General features: G+C 54.5%; 2 protein-coding genes across 5 annotated transcripts; both read left to right on the forward strand.

Annotated features, from left to right (window-relative positions):
* The first annotated feature begins 18 nt into the window (after positions 1 to 18).
* On the forward strand, positions 19 to 9,379 carry FXYD7 (FXYD domain containing ion transport regulator 7). 2 transcript variants are annotated; one of them, XM_081807580.1, is made up of 6 exons: positions 19 to 215; positions 4,536 to 4,565; positions 6,677 to 6,751; positions 6,890 to 6,923; positions 7,095 to 7,135; positions 8,975 to 9,379. In XM_081807580.1, the coding sequence occupies exons 1-6, from the start codon at positions 185 to 187 to the stop codon at positions 8,995 to 8,997; spliced, it is 234 nt and encodes a 77-aa protein (XP_081663706.1). In that variant the 5' UTR covers positions 19 to 184; the 3' UTR covers positions 8,998 to 9,379. The 2 variants fall into 2 exon arrangements, with proteins under 2 accessions (XP_081663706.1, XP_081663705.1); XM_081807579.1 differs by having other exon boundaries at positions 22 to 215; positions 6,890 to 6,932.
* Positions 9,380 to 9,728: 349 nt separating this feature from the next.
* FXYD5 (FXYD domain containing ion transport regulator 5) lies at positions 9,729 to 20,634 on the forward strand. 3 transcript variants are annotated; one of them, XM_006730746.3, is made up of 9 exons: positions 9,731 to 9,943; positions 10,686 to 10,746; positions 12,570 to 12,650; positions 13,383 to 13,436; positions 14,097 to 14,222; positions 16,825 to 16,920; positions 17,968 to 17,997; positions 18,079 to 18,153; positions 20,300 to 20,634. In XM_006730746.3, exons 2-9 carry the CDS (start codon positions 10,686 to 10,688, stop codon positions 20,347 to 20,349), a joined length of 573 nt encoding a protein of 190 aa, XP_006730809.1. In that variant the 5' UTR covers positions 9,731 to 9,943; the 3' UTR covers positions 20,350 to 20,634. The 3 variants fall into 3 exon arrangements, with proteins under 3 accessions (XP_081662848.1, XP_006730809.1, XP_081662847.1); XM_081806721.1 differs by lacking the exon at positions 9,731 to 9,943 and adding an exon at positions 10,173 to 10,196; XM_081806722.1 differs by lacking the exon at positions 16,825 to 16,920 and having other exon boundaries at positions 9,729 to 9,943.
* The last annotated feature ends 1,566 nt before the right edge of the window (positions 20,635 to 22,200 follow it).

Here is a 22,200-nt window from a genome sequence, read left to right on the forward strand (position 1 = left end):
TGGGCGGGGGCGGGGGCGGGGGTGGCCGGAACGGGGGCGGGCTCTCCGGGCCCCCATTGGCTACGGCCCCCCCCCACACGAGGGCTCCCCCCATCTCCCCCCGACATCAGTGCGTCCCGCTTCCAGCTGCTGCAGCCGAGCCTTCACCGCCTCGGCATCCAGTCGCCCCCTGCTCCGGCCCGGCATGGCGACCCCGACCCAGGCCCCCACAAAGGGTGAGCGTCGCCTGGGGAGAGGGCGCGCGGGTGGGGAGGGAGGCTCCGGGATCTTAGAGCTTAGGGGAGAGGATCTAGGGAGATTCCAGTATTGAAAAGGGAGGGGAATGGGGAAGGGGATGTCTGTTCCTTCCATGGGCGGAGGCCCCTGCAGTGCACCCCTTGGCGCCCCTCCAGGCCTCTTGGACACCCCCTCCCGGTGGTGTCGTTCCTGTGCGGGACCCGCGGTTGGAGAGCGGCAGTCCCGGGAGAAAGGATGCGCGGACCGGTAGCTATGGCAACCGGGCGGCTGGTCCTGCACAGCGGCGGTAGCGGACGCGAAGAGACGGGCTTCGAGGGTGGGAACGGGTGGGTCTGCGACCACAGGGGCTCTCGCAAATTTCAGGGTTTCCGAGGTGGGCAAAGGGAAGGGGGGCATATCCCTCGCTTTTCCAGCGCTGGCTCCTATGGTGGGTGTCTCCTGAAATCCCTGACAGGCAGGTTCCCCGGGAAGGAGGGAGCAGGACGGAAAGACAGTGGGGAGAGAGCTGGAGGAAGTGAGAGAGAGATGGAAGGAGACAGAAGAGAGAGGGAGATGGAAAGGAATGTGAAAAATTGACTGAGAGCCTGAAAGAGAGAGAGCAAGAGAGGCAGGAGACCCAGAGCCAGAGACACAGAGGGAGACCCGCGGAGAAGACAGATATGAGGCTGCAAGAGATTGAGAGTGAAGGGGAAGGCGGAGAGCAACAGAAAGAGATGCAGAGAAAGAGAGAAAATCAGAGACAAAGAGACAGAGAGGCATAGAGAAATTCACAGAGGAGGAGGAGTGAGGAGGAGAGAGAGAGAGAGATGGACCCACAGCTCCGGAGAGAGATAGCGGGTGGGGCCGAGCCACTGCAGTGAGCCCCCCTTGGGCAGGACCCTCCTTCCCAGCCCACATGCAGGGGTGTTATTTGGTCCAGGAGGTGCACTCGGGTGTGCACACAGATGTCCCTTCTTCACCCCCATCCAGCCACATGGCGATTTACATTTCACACCCCTCAACCCAGTTATGAGCCCACTTAAACACTCACTGCCCCCTAAGAGCCCCCTTTCTTGAGCCTGCCTCTGCAGAGGAACGGGGGAAGAATGCTCTGATGGGGGTGGGGGTGGGGTTTCCAGCACTGAGAGCAGGGCCAGAGGGGATAGACCAGTGGTGCTGAGGAGCCCCTGGTGGTGAAGGGAACCCCAGTTCCATCCGATCTCCCTTCCCTGCCCCCTTTCCCGGCAAGCAGGGGCTGCTGCACTGAGCCATATCTGCAGAATTTGAAGCAGGGCGGGGGGGGGGGGCTGCAGAGGCTGGAAGCCACCCTAGGGAGAGGGGGCAGGGCTGAGCCAGCGGGCCTGGCAGGAGCCCAGGGCTTCTTTTCGCAGAGATGGTGGTTAACAGGATCGATGGCAGCAGATGGGCAGAGGTGGGAGGACAGACGCCTCAGCCCCACCCCCCCACCTTTTCCCCAGTCACAGCAGAAGAGGGGACCGCAGGTCTTGGGAAACCCCAGGGGGTGGGGAGGAAGAGCATGTTACGTTTGCACCCCTTAAACTGATTAATGGATTATTGGGGGGGGGAAGCACGGGGGAGGGAGATGAGGGCTCTCCCACCCTGTCAGACAGCAGGAGGGAGCGATGGGGGCAAACAGAAAGGGGATGCAGGAGCACAACCAGGCCCGGGTCCCTATCCTTGAGAAGGACCCTCGGCTTGGCCGGAAGCCAGCCCTGCAGGGGCAACAATGGGAGGTACAAAGGGAACCGAGGGAGCCAAGATAGGCCCTGGAATTAGACACCTAACCCCCAGGACCCCACCCAGCCTAGGGTGCCCAAACCCATTACCTCTCTTCACCTCTTAAGATGCCCCAGTTGCCATAGCAACCACCTCCTTCCTGATGTCTCCCTGGCAACCGGCCAGGAGTGGTGCACACTTCTTCCCTTGCCTCCTGGCTCCACCCTTAGCCCAGCCTCGCCCTGAGGAACCAGATTCCTGGGGCAGCAGGGACCAGAAGAGGGACTTCTGCATAATGCCCAGGGCACCCAGGGTGGAACCAAAGAGGATTCTGGAGCAGGTGCTCACCCAGTGGGCTCCTGATGGTTTGGGAAGGCAGGGTGTGTGGAAACACAGGAGACAAAGTAGGATAATCCAACCACTCCACCTCTGATGCAGCTTCCTGCCGCCTAGCAGGGGCTCTCCTTCCTTCCTTCCTTCCTTCATTCATTCACTCACTCACTCACTCGCTCACTCATTTATTCATTTCTTTCTTTCATTCATTCCAGAAAACTTCTTCGAAAGACTTTTATAAATGTCAGGATTAATGGCAGAGGAGTCAAAGAAATTTTCTCCCCATCTGGTGGAGGAGCTAAGACAGCACGTATGACTCTAAAATAACGTTTCCCCATCTTGACGTTTTCGAGTACGATTTTTGCCCTATCCAGATGTTCCCCACACTCATATTTAGCATTTTGCCTTTAAAGGATTAGCTTTTTGAAAAACTTAATTAGCTTCATTTTACATCACCATCACAAAAGGAAAATTTCTCTCTCCTTCTCTCTCTCTTTTTTTTGCCTTCAAGGCAAGTATGAACATGATCTTAAACAAGTGACTCCACGTTTCTGGGCCTCAGTGTCCTTCTCTGTGAAATGAGGATGCAGACAGCCCCTGAATCAGGGAGTGGCTGTGTAGATGGAGGTGTGTTAACGCCTGTGAAGTGCTTAGAACAGAGCCTGGCATGGAGTCAGTGCTATGAAATGCTGGAGAAAACCAAATAATTTCACAAAATTCTACAGAGCTATCACTGCTGAAGGCTGTGAGCCCAAGGACGGTGTTCTCGCGGGAAAAGAGGGAGCTTAGCAAGGTGGAAGGTGTTAAAGACACCTCCGCACCTACCTATGACTTCCTCCGTGAAGACTGGACAGGAAACTGAGGAGGACGAACTTACACGTTGCGAGAAACGGTGCTATTCCGGGTCTTGCCTGGCTGCCACCTGTATCAGTCAGTTTAGGCTAGAGTGTGCTGTGGTAACAAATAGTATCAAAAATCTCAGCAGCTCCTGACAACCAAGGTTGAAGTCTCACTTACACGACACCTCCATCGCAGGTCAGCCGGGGGTCTCTGCTCGCCAAAGAAAACTTCGTGTCACCAGGTCAACAGGCAGAAGGGAGCTCTTGTAAGAACCCTTAAATGCGCCAGCCTGCAAGTCACGTGAGGCTTCCACGCACAGTTCATTGGCCAGAATTAGTCACGTGGTCTCCCCCCCAACCTCAAGGCAGCTGCCATCCTTCCCTGAGCCTCCAGAACATTAATGACAGTGCATTAGTCCTCACAGACAGAGGCATTGCCCTCGCAGTCCTGGTGTCCCTCAGCTAGTGGTGCTCGCTTTGCAGAATTCGGCTCTAGACAAGACAGAATGTACTGAGAACTGTCAGGAATCAGGGAGCCATCAGGATGGGTTTCTTGAATGGGAAGCATGGTCTGAGCTCTCCTGAAGGGGAATTATGGTTTGGGACAGGGAGGTGGGGGGTGGGGAAAAGTAAATACACACACACACACACACACACACAAATTTTATCCACACATTAACATTTCTGAAATTGGGGTGAGTCTTCTAATGAATGGGTATGTTTCGTATGGTAGAGTTCCATACATATTCAAGCATATACACACACACAGAGAAAGCTATTATGAAGTCAATTTTGAATCTTAAAATTGATGATGTCTTACAAATAAGTCATAAAGTACATATTACATGTAATATAATATAAGGTATATTATAGGACAGCTCCTCTGCATTGGATTTGGTGGCAAGAGCGAGTGGATGAGAATAGTAGCCACAGTGCCTGACTTTTTGGGAGCTATCAGATGACTGAGAAGTTTTAGGGAGTATTCGGGGGAAGCTGATACACTCAGCAGCTTACCAGTGGGACTGGAGTCTGTTAACCCCAGCACCAGATGCAAATGGGAAGGTGTATGTGTTTTTCAGGAAATGAGTCCATAGCTTGCCTCAAACTTCCACAGGGGACTAGTTCCAGGACTGCCGTGTATAGTTTGGTAGGTTGTGCACTGAACAAGGGAAGGTACTGACTAACGAATGGTGTGAGTGGGGGCTGGAATCCAGCCTATGCTCCACTCTTCAAGCCTTGTGTCCTGCCATGCATGAGGCTATATCATTCAGATCAAGGGGCATCTTTATCTGATTTCTACCCAGAAAGCATTGGGCCAGTGGCCCCATCTGGAGTCTCAAAAATGTTAAGAAACCCAGTGTTGAAATATTTTTTTTCCCTCTCTCTCTTTTCCTGCCTTCCTTGCCACAGTTCCTCAGGAACCTGACCCATTTTACTATGGTGAGTGGCAGATTCTGATGAGGGTACCCTGGGGCTGGATAAAGGGGTGGTTGCAGGTCCCCACAGGTTATTGCTGAAATGGCTTCAGCCCTGGCAACATGATACTTGCTGGGCCACTGGCCGTGTGACCGTGCGGATTCAGTTTACATCGGATGGACTCATAGAGGGCAGAATCGGATTGGGGGGGGGGGTTACCCTCTTTGGACCTCCTTCAGGCTTCACCAGGACTCTGGCCTAGCATTGTGGTCATCAGAAAAGCATACCACTCTGAGGCCATGCTGCCTGGATCTGAATCCTGGTTTATCCCCTCACTAGCTGTGTGGCCTTGAGCAAGCAACTTTTCCTCTTCTGTAAATAAAGGATAGTATTAGTTTCTACCTATGAGGCTTATGGGAAAGATTTACTTGGGTCATGCCATTAAATCATCCCCACAGCACTGAAGCTTAAAGAAATTAGCCTCAGGTCTAGCAGACCTGGCCTGGGTTCCCTCTCTACACACTCCTCTGCCCTCTCCCTTTGCTCACTCATACTGTTCCTCCAATATACCAAATTCTTTCCCACCCCAGGGCCTTTGCACGTGCTGTTCCCTCTGCTAGGAATACTCCTTGTCTAGCTCTCCACACAGCTGACTAAGGCTCCTTTTCCTTCTTCAGGGCTCAGAGCAAATACTGACTGCTCTGTTAGGAGAGGCCCTTCCTGATTCTCTGCCAACAGGAGCCACAGATACAACTAGTCATAGTCACATGGCCAGATGTTTCATTTTATTTTGTTCCGTGCTTTATCACAATATGAAAGTCAATTCCCTGAGGCAGAGGCCTGGACACTGCTGGTACCGAGTGGGTGCTCTGTAAATTCATATTTCGATAAATACAATCGGCCCTTGAACAACTTGGGAACTAGGGTTGTGCCGACCCCCCCATGCAGTTGAAAATCCACATATAACTTTTGACTCCCCCAAAACTTAACTACTAATAGCCTACTATTGCCTAGAAGCTTTACCAATGACATACACAGTCGATTAACATGTATTTTGTATATTATGTGTATTATGTACTGTATTCTGGCAATGAAGGAAACTAGAGAAAAAGATGTTATTAAGAAAATCATAAGGAAAAGGGGCGCCTGGCTGGCTCAGTCAGTAGAGCATGCGACTCTTGATCTTGGGGTCGTGAGTTCAAGCCCCAAGCTGGGTGTAGAGCTTGCTAAAAAAAAAAATCATAAGGAAGAGAAAAGACATTTACAGTGCTGTACTATATTTATTGAAAAAAAATCTGCATCTAAGGGGACCTGCGTGTTGTTCAAGGGTATTTACCGTGGCATATTAGACAAGAATGCTTCTTATGAAGGAAAATACAGGCAGGAATGAGATTGTAAAGGGTTGAGGAGAGGATGGGAAATTCTAAATAGACAAGGTTTCAGAGAAGGTTTCACTGACATCTGAATAAAGCCCAGAAATTGGTAAGGAAGGAATATTGGGGGGGGGGAGCTTTCAGGCAGAGGGCACAGCAAATGCAAAGGCCCTGAGGTAGGGCCATACCTGATCTGCTCCAGGAATGGCAGAGAGACCGGTATGCCTGGAGTAGGGGACTGAGGCAGAAAGTGGAGTGGGGTGAGGTCTGAGAAGGAACAGGGACCAGGTGATGCAGGGCTGGGTGGGCTGTGGTGAGGTCTTCAGCTTTTCCTTGGAATGCAATGGAAGCCAGGGTGAGGTGGGGTCCTCCAAGCTTGGGGACTCTGATCTGACTTAGGTGTTAGCAGGATCCCTGTGACTGGGGTGCGGGGACACCACAGAGCAGGTTGCTTGCTGCGATAGTTCAGACAGGTGACAATGGTAGACAGGACCAGGGGGAGGCAGTAAAAGGAGGTGAGATATATGTATCTATGATGTAGAGGATGGTTTTATGTATACACGGAGCATCTAGAGATGGGTGGAGGGTAAAGGGGTCAAGGGAGCTCCCAAGCTCCTGCTGTCCATCCTCATGCAAGCCAACTGGCGGAGCGCCCAGCACGGCCTGCAGCATCCCTGGGCTCCGGGCCCCTGGCTGGGCAACCTCGAAGCCAGGGAGGGCTGAGGTGTTACCCACGTTGATGTCCCCCATTATCTCCCCCAGACTATGACACTGTGCAGACGGTGGGCATGACTCTGGCCACTATATTGTTCCTGCTGGGCATCCTCATCATCATCAGTAAGTGTGACCCTTTTCTAGGCTCCAAAGCACCTCAGAGAGGGCTGCCTCGGGGTCCCTGGGCACCTACAGTTTCCCTGCTGGCTTCTGTCCAGACCCTTATGTCCTGTCTCGTTGTGTCTATCTCTCTCCTAACAGGCAAGAAGGTGAAGTGCAGGAAGGCGGACTCCAGGTCTGAGAGGTCTGGCAGCAGTGGGGAGAGAGAGGAGAGGGGCGGGAGCAGCCTGGGGTGCAGGGGTATTTCCCCAACAGAAGGGCCCCAGGGTCCCCCCACAACTTTCTCATGAAGCCTGGGACTAATTGGATTTCTTGATGCTTTTCTCTCTGGTCTTTGCTTCCACAGCCCAACATGCAAATCCTGTAAGTCGGAGCTTCCCTCCTCAGGTGAGGGTGAGGAAGGGTGTGGTTCTGGGAGGAGGAGGGATGGGGGTAAGAAGGGGAAGGGGGGCGGAGAACGATGCCACCAATGAATGGACCAGGGGAACTGCAGTGGGAGCTGAGGCCCCGCAGATGGAAGAGGTTAGTTAACCCACGGAGAGTCAGTGGGATGTGGGAAATGTCCTAAAAAGTCCGAGGAAGCTTCCCAGAAACAAGTGGAGAAGCTCCGGGAAAGCAAGGATGAACTAATTCCCCAGGGTAGAAAGCCACAAGTCTGTGAAGAGAGGGGGGGCACAGTCCAAATGGGGGCAGAGCTGAGCACTACAGGAGGCAGGAAGATGGGATATTTTCTAGACCTATTGCTCAGGTGGGAAGACCGAGGATGAAATGATCAAGAAAAATGAAAGAGACTGGCACCCGGCTGGCTCAGGCAGGGGAGCTTGTGACTCTTGATCTCAGGGTTGTGAGTTCGAGCCCCACGTTGGGGGTAGAGATTACTTAAAAAAAGAAAAAAGAAAGAAAAAGGAAGGAAGGGAGGGAGGGAGGGAGGGGGGAAGGGAAGAAGAGGGGAGGGAGGAAAGGAGGGAAGGGTTTTTGAATAATTGTATCAAAATAACAAAAGGAGAGACTTATAGAATACAGATTTAAAAAACTGATTTTGGAGAAGAGAACACAGGGATGTAAGGAGCATGAGGATGGAAAGTACAGGAAAAGGATAAAGAGTGAAGAGGATGGAGGGTGTGTGTTGGGGGGTAGAGGGTGGAAGGGTGAAGGGTGTGGAGGGAGTGAGGGGTGGGGAGGAGGGGGAGGTGGGCGTGGAGGGGTGAGGGGTATGAGGGGGTGGGAAGAGTGGAGGGGTGAGAGGTATGAGGGTGTGAGGGAGTGAATGGTGTGAAGGGGGTGGGGGTGTGAAGGGGTGAGGGGTGTGGGAGTGTGAGGGGGTGGGGGTGTGGAGGGGGCAGGGGTGGGGAGAGAGGGGTGAAGGAAGGGGTGAAGGGGTGAAGGAAGATGGACAGAGATTAGGATGTAGGAGGGAATAAACTGTAGATGAAAGATTGTGACTCCTTGGGGGTGTTAATTCAAATTATGTAAAAATATCTTGACCTGTTTTTAGTGGGACTGCATTCTTTCCAGGGACTTACACAAATCAGAAATGGGGATCTCTCTGGCTCTCATAAAAGGTCTCAGAACTAAAAAGTGGGCCTTGGGGTACTCAGTGCTTGGGGGGATTTGGTGTGGAATTTGATGTGTTTTGTTTCATGTTCTTTTCATGAGATTTAAAAACCCTAATGGGGGTTTGTGGATGACTTCGTGGATGACTGGGGGGGGGTGGCTAGCACCTGGGGCAAGGTCTCAGAATATGCCCAGGACTGTGACCCACTCCAGTTGAGTGATGGTCCCAAGTGGGTGGGAAACAGGGGAATTCCGGCTGTGTCCAAATGTTGGGGAGACAGGGTGTGGGCCTGGGATTGGGGTGTAGGAGGAGGTTGGGGACACAGGAGGGGGATGGAGACTCCAGGGGGACCTCCCAGAAAGGCCCAAGCTGGGCCAGGGGTCTCCAGCTTCATCAGAACTGTGTTCCCCTCCATGACAGTGTCCTGTGGGGCAGGACAAGAGCCACACAGGTGTCCCTAAACGCATCAGGGTGTGGGGAGGCAAGACATTCCCCAGTGTTAGCTCAAGGATGACAGTCCCTGGGGGTCTGGCTTCCATGGGAGGATGGGGGGCGGGGGCGCACTGGCTGTGGGAGGGGCTACCCGCACAGGGTGCAGCAGGTGGCCCACCACAGCTCTCTGACGCTCTCTCTGTCTCTGTTTTTCCCTCCACCCGCCCCCTGGTCCCCAGCGCCTGGAGGTGGCGGCGTGTAAAACCAGCCCTGGGCACCTCCACTGCTGTCCCTGCCTAAGTGCGGAAGCCTGAGGACCGGGTGGAGGCGGTGGGGACCCCAGCCTTGCGCCGGGGAGCGCTCCCCCGAATGAGCCGTCCCACCCACCCGAGGCTGGTGCCGCTGCACCCCGCTGCCCCTCCCCAGGCCTTGGCAATGACGACCCCCCGAAAGAGCCCGTCTGCATCCCGGATCCAGGGAGTCAGGCCTCCAGCTCCTGGGGTCCGGGAGTCCAGCCCCAGCCCCCCAGAGTCCCCACGTACTGCTCCCCGGCACCTCCCCGTCTCCCCTCCGAAGATCGGTTTCCCTGCACCCTTGGAGTCTATGTCTTGAGCTTAATAAATGTGCATTTGGTTTTTTCCCTTGTTCTGTCTGTGAGTTCTCATCTGTGGGGACAAAACGGGGGAGAGGGCAAAACCGAACCTGGGGGGAGCTCTCTCCCATCCCCAGACTTGCCCCCTCCTTCTTCCTCCCCTCCCCCAGCGCCCCAGTGGTCACCCCCCGTCTCAGAGACCCGGGAGTTTCCCCTCCCCTGCTCAACGCCCCCTCCCCAGTTGCCCCTTTCCGTCTCTTCCCCGCTGCTCCCCCCCTCCCGCGACCCCAGAGTAGACACCCCGCCCCCGCTCCCCTGCCTCCCCAAAGGAGCCCCACCCACCAAGACCTGCGGGCGCTCTCCCCCCGCCTCGCTCCCCCAGCCGGTGGGTGGAGGCCACTAACCGGCCTCTCACCCCTGCCCCCCATCGCCCTCAGCGTCTCCCCCTCCTGCTCCCACCGCGGGCTCTGAAGCCAGGAAACCCGAGAGGAAATGACTGAGCCCGTCTCGGTCCCCGCCCGCCAGCTCTCCCCTGGCCACACCCTCCGCCGGGACGCAGCCGCCGCCGCTGCCCTCTGTCCACGAGGCTGCGGGCTTGGGACCCCCCGGCTCTGACGTAAGTCTCGCCTGCGATCCGCCGGCGCCCGCCTCCCCTCTGCCCAGGGGCCGGGCTCAGGTGCCTGGAGGACTGCTCTTTTCGGTGCCTCTCGGCCCCCCACTCATGCTCACGTCTCCGCGCCTGCTCTTGGGCACTGCGGTGGGCTGCGGGCGCCTCTTCCTCCTGCCTCAGTCTCCCCGGCTCTCCGCCATCGCTTTCGAGCCGGGTGTCCTAGAGGTGCCCAGCATCCTGCTCTATTGTCCCTGAGGCGGTGAGGCCCCTAACACCAGCTCACTTTTTCCTCTGAGATCGGGAGTACATTACTCATTCTTCCTCTTTCTCCTCCTTGCTGACTCCTCGCCTCTGGGGACAGCCCCGGAGGGAGGCACCAGGCCCCCTGATCTACTCCTGTGCCCTGTAGGGTCAGTCTTGGTGGGTAAGTTCTTCTCAGCTCCAGGGGTGTCCCTGTGCAGTGGCTGCTGCTGGAAGCCCCATTTGGTCTGATGCTTCTTGTTTTCTTTGGGGGCCTGCATATGGAAGAAGGGGGTGGTTGCCGGGGATCCCCCTCCACTTCTAGAACCCTCCCTCTGCCCTGGAAACCAGCTGTCAGCCCAGGCAGGGGGTCCTTGAAGTCAGAGGTGCTTGCTCTGGGTAAAGAAGGGGCTGCAAGATCCCCACGGGGGGGCCGGTGTGTGGGGGTGCTGCCCGGGGCCTGCCTCAGTGACGACATGGCTGATCCCAGCTTCGGTTCACCCCATAGATGTCGCCCTCTTGTCGCCTGTGTCTCCTCACCATCGTTGGCCTGATTCTCCCCACCAGAGGTAAGGCCGGGCCCTTGTCCCCACTCTGCCCCAGAGTGCCCCACCTGGAGTGTACTGGTGGGGTGGGTGGGCACCCATGGATTTGGATGCCCTGCCCTGTGTCTTCACCCTCCTACTGAGCCAGCACCAGGAAGTGGGGTCTTGATGAGGGGGCCAGGGTTACACCCTCTTTGGAACACCTCGCACCTGGGTGGCCGCTTCCAGTGAGTCTGGCCAGAGCCTGTCCTGCTGAGCATCCTCCATTTCACGTCCAAGAAGAACTCACTGAGTTTGATTTGGCGGGAAGATTGGTGTCAATTTTCTACTGAGCAGCCAGGAACCCTAGGCTCCCAGCAAAGCAGCTCCCTGGATACCCGGCTGATACACGATTAGGCAGAGGGGGTGACCTGGGGCCAGTCCAAGATTTGGAGGTGTCTCACCCCTGCCTGGGAAGGGTTTCCTGAAGGTAGTGCCCATGATGGGCATTTGCAGGTGCTTTCTACATGGCAGGTGGTGCATATGTGAACTCATTTCGACTTAAGCTCTACTCTGTTATACATACGGTCATGTCTGTTTTATGGATGAGGATACTGAGGCTCAGCAAAGGAAGTGCCCTGTGCCAGAGGCTAGTGAGTAGTGAGGCTGGGATATGACCATCTTTCTTGCCCTCAGAACCCAGGACATAACCTCCACTGAAGCTGCCCCATTTGTCTTTGATAAAATGGTTTTCACGTATTCTTTCAATCATTCACCAAGTATTCATTGAGCAGCTACTATGTGCCAGATCTTATTCTATGCACTGGGGAAACAGCAACACATAAAACAGGAGCTCACATTCTAGTTGGGAAAGACAGGCAATAAACAATCCATCAGTAAATTATATGGTACCCTAGAAGGCGGTAAGTGCTATGGAGAGAAACAGAGCAGAGTAATGAGGATTGTTTAGATGGGGTGGCCAGGGAAGACCTCACCAGAAGGTGACATTTGGGCAGACACTCGAAGGAGATGAGGGAATGAGCCCAGCAGGCATCTGGGGGATAAGTGCTGTCCAGTGAGTATGAGGAAGAGCAGGGAGGCCAGGTGGCTGGGCTGGGGTGAACAAGGGCAGGGTGGGAAGAGGAGAGGTAAGAGGCGTGACAGGAAACCAGGTGGAGGGGGGAGGGGGGAGGCCCCATGAGTACTTTGGCTTGTATTAGGAGCAAGGAGGGGGCCCTGCACCAGCAGGGCCTTGACCTGACTCAGGGGTTCACAGGCTCCCCCTGGCTGCAGGTGGGGAGCAGAGGACAGGGATGAAGGCAGGGAGCCCAGGGAGGGGTGTCCAGGGCAGAGCCGATGAGGCTGGGCCGGGGCGGGAGCAGTGTTGTATCCAGCCCTGACTGCGTATCAGGGAGTAGGGGAGACCCTTTCCTCTGTCGTGTCCTTTCGCCCTCTCCATAGCCCTGAGAAGCAGATTCAGTTAGTATCCCCACTTTGCAGATGAGACAGCTGAGGCTCAGACTTCACCCGCTCCAGGTCACATAGCGAGGAAGTCGCTGGAAGCAGAATTTGAGACCACAGCCCTGGCTGACTTTAGGATGTGGGTTCACTAGGCTAAATCGCCTCTTCCATCCCACAAGGATGGGCAGGGAGAGAGGGGCTGGAGGAAGGGTGCTGGGCCTCAGCGTTTCTTAAAACACTTCCAGGACCATGGACGGATACCCCCAATCAAGTGTCTGTCTGTCTGCGGCTCCACCAGCATGTCCTGAGCTACCACCCACAGCTTCAAAGAGGAGGGCAAGGTGGGGTTTTGGTGAGAGAAGGGGGACCAGAGGCTCCTCTCTGACTCCTCGCCCTTGATTTCCCAGGACATATATTGAAGGAGGCCACATCCGTTTCTCCAGCAGACCCAGCTAGGGTGAATGTTCATGTCCTGACGCCAGCCCCAGGTGAGGAAAGAGGGATGGATCTGTCAAGATCCTGTCACTGCAAATAACAACAGCCACAAAAAATCTCAAGCTCGGACCCCTCAGGAATTTTGGGTTTGTGCAATCAGAAAGTCTGGTGATAGGCCTTCAGGCATGGCTCGGTCTAGGTGCTCAAATGATGCTATCAGGAACCTGTCTTGATCTCTCGGTTCTATCTGTCTTGTGTTGACTAGACTCTCCTTTTATGGGGCCAAGATGGCCCCTAGAGACCTGAGGCTTCCATCCTCCCTCCTAAGAAGCCAGAGGAAAGCAGATTTCCCCTTCCCCAATCCAGCAAAAGTCCCACGACTGAGCGTCCCCGACCAGTCTCAGGTGGCAAGTCCAACAATGAGCTGATCATTGTGGCCACAGGCCAAAGCTGATTGGCCAGACCCCAGTCTCAGGTTCAACCTCCAACAAGGCTGGTGCCAGCCTCACTGAATGAAGTGGACCCAGACTCAGGGAAGGGTAGTTCATAAAGTTCCAGGGGCTCTTACCAGAGGTGGATGGATTCTGAGTAGGGGGATGCGCATCTGTGGGAGGAGAGGTGCAGGCATGGCAGTTGGGCTGTTAGCAAGTGGCTCGGTTAATTAAGTCATTTTAATTATATCAAAATTGAGTTGCTATGGAAATCCACCCCCCACCACCCCGTTCCTCCACCCATGGACCTTCTCCACATCTTCTCTCTCTTCTCTCCCTGTTTCCGGACTCCAGACGCAGTCTACCCAGAACCCCAGCCCACTGCTCAGACAACCCTGCAGGCTGGTGGTGAGTGAGGCAGGGGGAGGGGGCGGGAGCGTGGGCCTGGGAGAGACAGGCTCCCTCTCTTCCTCCGACACTCCAGGTCCTTGCTTACTCATTTCAGTCCCCCAGCTCTGAATCCTCTGGCTTACTTTGTGGTGGGGCAGCCAGCCACCCACCTCCACTTCTTTAGAAACAAATCTTTTGAAATCATGAAAAATAATATGCATATCGAAACGTACAGAGCCCATAAACGTAGAACTAAAGCATATTACTCTAAATTGAACCCCTGCGTAACCGGCACCCAGCTCAAGGACTAGACCTTTGCAAACACCCCAGCAACTCCCCATGTGCCAAGGCCACTCCTTCCTTCCTTTAATCTCAGTATCTTTTGCCGTTTTTGAGTTTTCAAACCAGTTTTGAACTGTTTCTTGGAGTATAAGATAATTCAAAACGTGCTCCCCGATTTTCTCCATGAATATTTAGTGATACCATAATACATGCACATATTCTGCTTGGAAGTCATGCAAATATCACAGGCGAGATGAAATCCCTTGGTCGATCCCCATTCTCTTCTCTCCCCCTGTCTCTGAGAGGCGCCCACTGCTGGCGCTGGATGGGGAGTAGCCCCCCAGGGATGCGATTCACTCGTTGTTCCCTTTTCCCTCGCTCATCTGACCTGAGTAGGAACAACACAGGAGCGGAAGGAGGAGATCCAGACCCCCAAAATGGAGGAGACCCAGTCCCCGCAACCGACGGGAATGCATGTGCTTCTAGCAACAGATCCGAAGACCGTCAAGAGCGGCCCAGAAGGTAGGGCCTGGGACTAGAAGGGCAACATACAAATTTTGTTTAATTCTCTATCTGGGTCAGCAGTTCCCCAAGTACGTTTCTCAGAGCACCCGTTTGGGGAATTGTTAATACATTTTCAAAAAACTCTGTTTTGATTTGCGGTCAAAGGTATTTGGGAAACTCTGAGTTAAAGTTAAACACATTTCTTTTTGGTGGGACTTCTTGGAGTCTTATTAACGCTCATTTGCAGTAAGCATCCCCTACAGGAGCTCCTAGTATGCCTCATTTTCCAAACCTGATGGACATGGGACTCTTTTTCGTTCAGGTTCCTTTATAGGGCTGGTACCTGGAAATGTGGGTGTAGGTGTTTCCTTTGTGTACCTCTTCATGTTAGAGCAGGAGTTTTTCAGTTGCGAAATACTGCAAATGCAACTAAAAATAAAATAGATTTATTGGCTATATGTGTTCTGTAAAGTCCAGATACGGGATTTCAGGAACAGCTGGATCAAGGTGCTCAAGCACTGTCATCATAACTGTCTTGCTCTCTCTCAGCTCTGTTGTCTATGTTCTCAAGTTCTCAAGTGGCTTGTCCCCTCTTGGTGGCAAAGATAGTCCCATAGTTCTATTTAGGTCACAAACCCAGCAGATAGAGCCCATCTCTTTCTCATGTCTAGCCCAAGGCATAGAATTGACTCTCACTGGCCCAGCTGGGGTCACATACCCGTGTCTGGCCAAAGGGAGCCAGGGAAATGGATTGCTCTGACTGCTTAGGCCTGAGTCTTGTGCCCACTCTGGGGCTGCGGAGCAGGGTCAGCCCTGTCTGAACTGCATAGGCCAGAGTCAGGGAAGAGGTAGTTCCCCTCAGGACCAGTGAGTAATTAACATTTCAGAGGCATGGTAAAGGCAGCTGAGCCGAGGTGAAGGCAGCAGGTGGGCTCCGATGCCTATCTGACCCATATTTGAGGAGCAGCCCCTACTGGAAAATACTGTAGCTTGAGCCATTCCCAGGCTGACATGTATGCACAGTGGTGCAGACTGGGCACTGCACGAGAGCATCACCTCTAAGACCATGTCATTCCCCTTGTGGATTTTTATAATTGTTATAGTTTTCCAGTGATGGCAGTAAAGCATCTAATTCTGACAGAGCCTGTCTATTAGAACAATTTTACCACCGATGCAAATAAAGTGTCTTGGAGAAGAGAATTTTTCTATTTTCCACAAAAGGGGAGGTGGGGGGGTATAGTGACTGTGTCCACACTTTTCAATTGAGAAAACATTCTCACATCTCCAGATTCACTTGCTGTGAGTCCGTGTTGACCCGAATTACTCTGTGTTATGATATCATGTTCCTGATTATATGGGACAGAAATTCAGCCGGGCTGAGGGGGTCATGGAACCAAGAGGTAAAAGACATCTCTGAGCCTCCGGCTCACTCAGAGCCTGAGCACGAACGCCCCCAGCGCCTCTCTCCCGCCTTCATCTTTGTTTCTCTTGTGCTGGATCTTGTCTTCCACCTGGTGAAGAAATGGTTCCTGTCATCTGCAAGCTCAGAGCTCCCAGACTTCACCTAGCTGCCCCTCCGAATGTCTGCTTGGAATGTGGAAGGTCCCAGGGAAGAAGGAGCCTGGGTCACATGCTCCCCCTTGTGGCCCGCATTGCAATAGAACCAGATGGACTGGGGAAAGCGAGAGCAGGCCCCCCAAAGAAAGGGGCAGCTGTTCCCAGGAGGGAGGGGTGAGAGCCAGCTACAGCTATGGGGTAACAGCGACAGCCAACATCTGCAGAGAGTTTGCTCCCTGCCGGGCCCTGTGCTAAGCTTTCCCGCCTTCACTCATTCACTGCTCACAGCCACTCTGCCTGGTAGGAACTGTTGAAACCTCATTTTACAGGAAGGCAACCGGGGCCCAGAGAGGTTACTCTGCCGGCGTTAGGCCACACAGCCCAAAGCGGCAGAACCAGAATCTGAGCCCAGGCTCTCTAGCACCAGCGTGCCTGAGCACTGCACAGTACCGAGGCTGTCCTTTACATTCTCTGTGGTCTCCGCATGTCTGTCCTTGCTGCTGGTCTGGATTGAGCCTTCCCTTGGCCAAGGCTTTCCCGAACATCTCGTGATCCTTGCCTGTCGGTTCATACTTAAGAAGTGAGGTGCTGGGGCGCCTGGGTGGCTCAGTCTGCTAAGCGGCTGCCTTTGGCTCAGGTCATGATCCCAGGGTCCTGAGATCGAGCCCCGCGTCGGGCGGGCTCCCTGCTTCTCCCTCTCCCTCTGCCCTGCTCGTGCTCTCGCTCTCTCTCAATCCTGGTGCTGGGCCCGTGTTCTGGAGGCGCCCCTGCCTGGCTCAGAAGGATACTATCCGTTGCTTCCCTGATTACGAGGCAGCCCAGGAGGTTCTGGGGGAGCGGGAGGGGGGCTGGGACAGTTGGTCTTAACCTGGGGGTGCAGACTCGTTCAGTATTTCCATACCTGCCATTCCTTGCTGTCCCCGGGGTAGGAGTGGGGGGCTTGCCATGCCTGCCCACTGAGTGTGTCGATGTGGAGGAGAGTGTCCCCCGGGTACAGGCATTCTGAGATGTGGTCATCCCTTGTCTCCTCCATGACTCACTTCCTCCCTCTGCCACCTTCTAGCCACGCCCTCTGCCAAACCCACTAAAGGCACCACGCTCTCCAAGAAGCAGGCTCCAGGCAAAGGTGTCAGGCCGGACCCTGTCCTCGGGCCGACTGGTCAGTAACTCCCTTCCCAGACTGGAAACTGGCTATTTCCTCTTCACTCTGTATTTCTAGCACCTGGAACCTTGCCCAGCATGAAATAGTCCTCTGTAAACATGTGGTGGGTGGATACGTGAGTTCAAGGCTGGAAGACGGCGGGGGGGGGGTATAAGGTAGACACCCAATAAATGTCTGGATAGACAAATGAATCCATGGATGATTGCAGCGTGCAAACCACCCTGATGCTCAGTGGCTTAAAATGACAACCATTTATTTAACACCCAAGGCTGCAATCTGGAAGTTTTGTCTGGGCTCAGCTGAGTGGTTCTTCTGGTCTCAGCTGCCTTACTCATGCATCTGAGATCAGTTTTGGGGTGAGCGGGGAGCTCTGTCTCCGGGACACCTTGATCTGTCCCCTTGGGGTCTTATCGTCCACTTCCCGCCCAGCCAACTCCACTGAACCGGTGGAAATGATATGTCCACAGGTCACGTAGAGAGTTCCTTCCTTCATTCGTTCAAAACATATTCACGAGCACCTACTGTGTTCTAGGTGCCAGAGATACAGCAGTGAACAAGGCGGACGAAAATCTCTTCTCTCGTGGAGCAGACATTCTAGTGGGGGATAGAGATAATAAATAATAATTATAAGAATTATGTATCAGGTGGTTTAAAGCTGCTATCAAGAGAAATAAAGCAGCATCAGGGGCAGAGGTGACTGGAGAGTATTTTCCATAAAGGGCCAGGGAGACCTCCCTGAGAAGGAGCTGGGGGGGAATCGTGTGGATGTCTGGGCAGGGGTGTTCCAGGCAGAGGCCCTGAGGTGAGAGGGGCCTGGTATGGCCACCAGCAGGGCGGCCGGCAGGGCTGGAGCATCTGGTGAGCAGGGCAGCGGGGAGCTGAGGTAGAGAGGTGGTGGGAGCCCCATGGTGTGTCATATGAGGCTTTGGTCCTAAGTGTCCCAAGGCAGAGACCCAAGTCCCTCCCTCCCTGACTCCGCCATTCAATACTTCACTCCACAGTTTTTGCTGAACTCTGACTTGCTCCCTGTCTGTCCCCCCCCAGGTTCCAGTGAGGAAAACCCCTTCTCCTACGGTAAGTTACCCATGGGAGGATGTGGGAAGAGGGAGGGAGAGAGGCAACTCTTGCCACACTCGGTCGCTTTTCTCTCTGCAGACGAGCACACTCTCCGGAAGCGGGGGCTGCTGGTCGCAGCTGTGCTGTTCATCACAGGCATTGTCATCCTCACGAGTGAGAATCGGAGCTGGGGGAGGCACCAAGCCTGGGAGGGAGGACGCCTTGGCTTGTACTTTGACTCATGGGATCAGTTCTTGAAGCCCCGCCCCCCGCCCAGGCAGAGTTGTTTTAAATGAAGCATATTAGCTACAGGTCCATATAAACCACGCGGAAGTCAGCGGCTTACAATGATCACCATTTACCTAGGGCTCAATTGTGCCCTTTGGAAATGTAGGCTGGGCTCAGCTGGGTGGTTCTTCTGGTCACAGCAGGATGGCACAGCAACGGGGAGCCGTGTCCCCAAAGCTTGGAGGGGTGACAGGAGGGAGTGGTCGCGCCAGGGGCTGGTGGGAGACAGAACTGTAGGCGGGGGCCACCGGCTTGAGCTTTGGCTCCAGGGAGAGGTTTCCAGCCCCTGCCCCCCAGTAAGCCCACCAGGAGGGAGCAGGGGTGGAGGGGATCAGATACCTAATCCTCTCTCTCTGGCCACGGCCTCCCTGCCAGTTAGAAGGCGAGGGGCCAGGGGATGCAGTCTCTTGCGGCGGCGGGGGGCGGGGGGGGGCAGGCAGCATTGCACAGAGCTCAACGTTGTACGGGGAATGGGGGCAAAGAGAGAATAACAAGCAGAAAAACAAATTTTTCAGTTTTTTAAATGCTGCAGGTGAACTAAAACACACAGGCCACCAGTTTGCAAGCTCTCAGTGAAGCCATATAGCTTACACCAGGTTTTATTCCCTCTCTTGCCCAACTTCCCCATCAGGAAAACGCACACAGCCACATCTTTTCTTTGGTCTAAGGTGGGAGGCAGAACACTAAGAGCGGTGAGGAGAGATCGCTAGTGCCTCCTGCCCCACACCGAATCCAGGGCCCGAGGAACATTGCTTCTGTTGTTTATTGATCCTGACCTTGCGCTGGGGCCCTGTCCGCACCCCCTCCCCCCGCCGTAGGAAAAGTGAGGCTCAGAGAACTGAGGGGTTTGCCCAAGGTCACACAGCACCTAAAAATCAGGGAAGGACTGGACCCAGGTCTGTGTGAGGGCAGAGCCTGAAAGTTAGCTCCCGGGCCATCAGTTGTTCCGGCGAGAGTCATTTGTGGGCACCTACTCTGTGCCCACCCTGTGCCCTGGTCCCCGCCCTTGGGGAGCTCACATCCAGTGTGGGGAGGGGGCGGATGACAGTAAACAGGTAAGTGCGTTAATGAGCAGAGTGGACACTGAGAGAGGTAATTGCCACAAGAAAAAGAAAGCAGAATAATAAGCCAAGAGGGATGGGGAGAGACACTCCCTCTAAAGAGATAAAATCAGGCCTGATGCTTGATGATGAGAAAGACGGTTTAAAAAACAGGTAAAGGGAGCAGCAAGTACAAAGCCCCAGAGGCAGGAATGAGCTGAGCGTGTTGCAATAACCACAGGAGGAGGCTAGGGTGGCTGGAGCCGTGTGAGCCCGGTGGGGACTAGAAAGAGGAGAGGAGGCAAGAGTGGCAGCCAGGACATTTGTCTTCTGAAATCCCACCCCCCCATTCCCTTCGGTCAGGCCCCCTGACCCCCCTGTTGTCCATTAAGCCTACCTGTCTCCTCCTACCCCAGGGCCTTTGCACTGGCCATTCCCTCTGTCTGGAACACCCTTCCTCTAGATGTCCACGTGGCTCCCCCCTCACCTCTTTCAATGAGGCCCCTCTAGTCATCGCCGTGTGGATGCCCCCAGCCCCTGGGCCTCCCTGCCTCCCTCCTGCCTTTAGTTTTCTTCTGAGCACGCATCAGCATCTGATATCACTGTTCCTACACTTGACCCAGTCATTCTGCTGTCAGTCTCCCCGACTAGAAAGTCAGCTCTACCAGGGCAGGGATTTTATTCATTCCTGTCCCCGGCTGTGCTCCCAGTGCCGAGGTCAGAGCCTGGCCCATAGTAGGTGCGCAGTAAATATTTGCTGAATGAACGAATCACACACAAGCTCAGATGGGTTTTCAAGCTCCTCTCTGTGCGTGAGAGGCTTGGGGGACGTCGCACTAGCTCTTCTCCCATGTGCTTCTCATCTCTGGCTCGGGGTTGCCCTGGAGCTTCCCGAAGGGCAGGGCTGGTGGGCCTTGTCCCCCAGCACCCAGAGCACATGCAGTAATCAATGTTGTTCCAACTCATGACCCAACGTTTTCCTTCACCCACAGGTGGCAAGTGTAGGCGGTTACCCCAATTATGCCGGAATCGTAACAGGTGAGACCATCGGAAGTAGGGGCCGGCAACCCAATCGATGGGCACCCCAAGACTGAGTCCCTACCAGCTCACCGTGCCCAGCCACCTCCCTCCCCTCGCGGAGCCTACAGAATAGTCAGTAAAGCCCAGCCTGAGAGGGAAGACCCGGATGGAGCCAGAGCCGGGGCTCACGGCCCAAGGCCCCTACCCTCCCCACCCTACCCACCCAGAGGGCCGCCTGGCTCCCTGGGCATTGCCCCCCAAGCCACCCATTCTGTTCAGACGAAAAGTAAACACTGTGGTCCTTGCCCGTGGTCTCTGATCATTCATGACTGGGGAGTGGAAGAAAGGGGCTGGGACTGAGGACGGGTCCCCTGAGGACTGAAGGGAGAGGGTCACAGACTCAAAAGCCAAGGCAGGGAATCCAGAGAACACGGCCTGGCTGGTGTGAGGCAAGAGGGACAGGAGGGCAGGCCACGGGGGACTCTGGCCGGTGGGAGCGTCCGCGCTGGATTCGGCCCCCGGCAGTGTGAGACCCCTGGCCTGGTGTCCCACGTGAGCTCACCCCTCACCTTGGTAGGTAGTATTGGTAACCGGCCAAGCGCAAATGGAGGTCCCAGACCCACGGGGGCCTACTTTTCTTTACACTCCAGATCCTCCCGTCACTGTGAGGGGCCCCACACATGAGTGTGGACACCCCAGCCTGCCCATCCAAACTCCACCCACACCCCCTGCCACAAAAGACTGCCTCTGGGCCACCTCTCTGTGGAGGGGAATGCCCACCAAGAAGGCCACGCAGGCCCTGGGAGGGGGCCCCAGAGCCGTTTGGGCGGGGAATTCCAGGGTCCCAGGGATCCAGAGCAGGGTCCAGAAGGGGCGCAGGCTCTGGTGGGCATGTCCTGAAGGCCCCGGAGAGGGGCTCCACCGGGTAAGGCCAGAGTAGGTCCTCTGAAGCGCACGGCCCGGGGCAGAGGCCGCTCCCCCAGCGTAAGGGCCATCATGACAAAACACAGAGACAAGGTCCTGTTCACACGGGCTTGCATAACAAGAGTTCACAGACCTTGGGTCAGAGCCTAGTCATGGGTTATGAAATCAGTTTCATGGGCTCTGAGTAGCATAAAAAAGAGATAAAAAAGAAGTAATAAAATAGAAAAGAAAAATACCAGAGTATATCCCAAATAATCTGATTCTTCATATACTCTTCTCACTTGTTGCCACATTTTCATCCCACCCGTATTATTTACTATTCGCTTTTTCAAGAGATCACCTCCTTTTTTAACATAATACATTTATTTTAAAACGAACAATCGTAGATGGAAAACCAGTACTGCTTCATGTAAGTAGAAAGAGCCATCAGGATAAATCCAGTGAGGGGCGCCTGGGTGGCTCAGTTGGTTAAGCGTCCAACTCTTGGTTTCAGCTCAGGTCGTGATCTCAGGGTCGTGAGATCCAGCCCCGTGTCGGGCTCCGTGCTCAGCGCAAAGTCTGCTTGAGGTTCTTTCCTCCTCCCTCTTCCTCCCTCTCTGCTCCTCCCCCCGCTTGAGCTCACTCTCTCTCTCTCAAATAAAAAATAAATAGGATAGGGGTGCCTGGGTGGCTCAGTCGTTAAGCGTCTGCCTTCAGCTCAGGTCATGATCCCAGGGTCCTGGGATCAAGTCCCACATCGGGCTCCCTGCTCCTTGGAAGCCTGCTTCTCCCTCTGCCTCTCTCTCTCTCTGTCTCTTATGAATAAATAAAATCTTTAAAAAAAAAAAAAAAAGAAACCAACTCATTATTCAAATATTCTTTCCTAGACAGACTATCTTTCAGGGTAACCAAACAGTTGATGAGAAGTTTTACTTTATAAAGAGTATTTCAGGGGCGCCTGGGTGGCTCA

This window comes from Leptonychotes weddellii, chromosome 16, assembly GCF_054177405.1.
Source record: "Leptonychotes weddellii isolate Sample4059 chromosome 16, ASM5417740v2, whole genome shotgun sequence".
Classification (NCBI taxonomy): Eukaryota; Metazoa; Chordata; class Mammalia; order Carnivora; family Phocidae; genus Leptonychotes; species Leptonychotes weddellii.

What these genes read in the sequence shown, in the direction of transcription:
- FXYD5 (XM_006730746.3), top strand. Translation starts at nt 10,686, where the DNA reads ATGTCGCCCTCTTGTCGCCTGTGTCTCCTCACCATCGTTGGCCTGATT. An exon ending in GACAACCCTGCAGGCTGGTG is followed by an intron (nt 13,437 to 14,096) that starts GTGAGTGAGGCA and finishes TGACCTGAGTAG; the next exon opens with GAACAACACAGGAGCGGAAG. An exon ending in CGTCAAGAGCGGCCCAGAAG is followed by an intron (nt 14,223 to 16,824) that starts GTAGGGCCTGGG and finishes GCCACCTTCTAG; the next exon opens with CCACGCCCTCTGCCAAACCC.
- FXYD7 (XM_081807579.1), top strand. Translation starts at nt 185, where the DNA reads ATGGCGACCCCGACCCAGGCCCCCACAAAGG. An exon ending in ACCTGACCCATTTTACTATG is followed by an intron (nt 4,566 to 6,676) that starts GTGAGTGGCAGA and finishes TATCTCCCCCAG; the next exon opens with ACTATGACACTGTGCAGACG. An exon ending in GCGGACTCCAGGTCTGAGAG is followed by an intron (nt 6,933 to 7,094) that starts GTCTGGCAGCAG and finishes TTGCTTCCACAG; the next exon opens with CCCAACATGCAAATCCTGTA.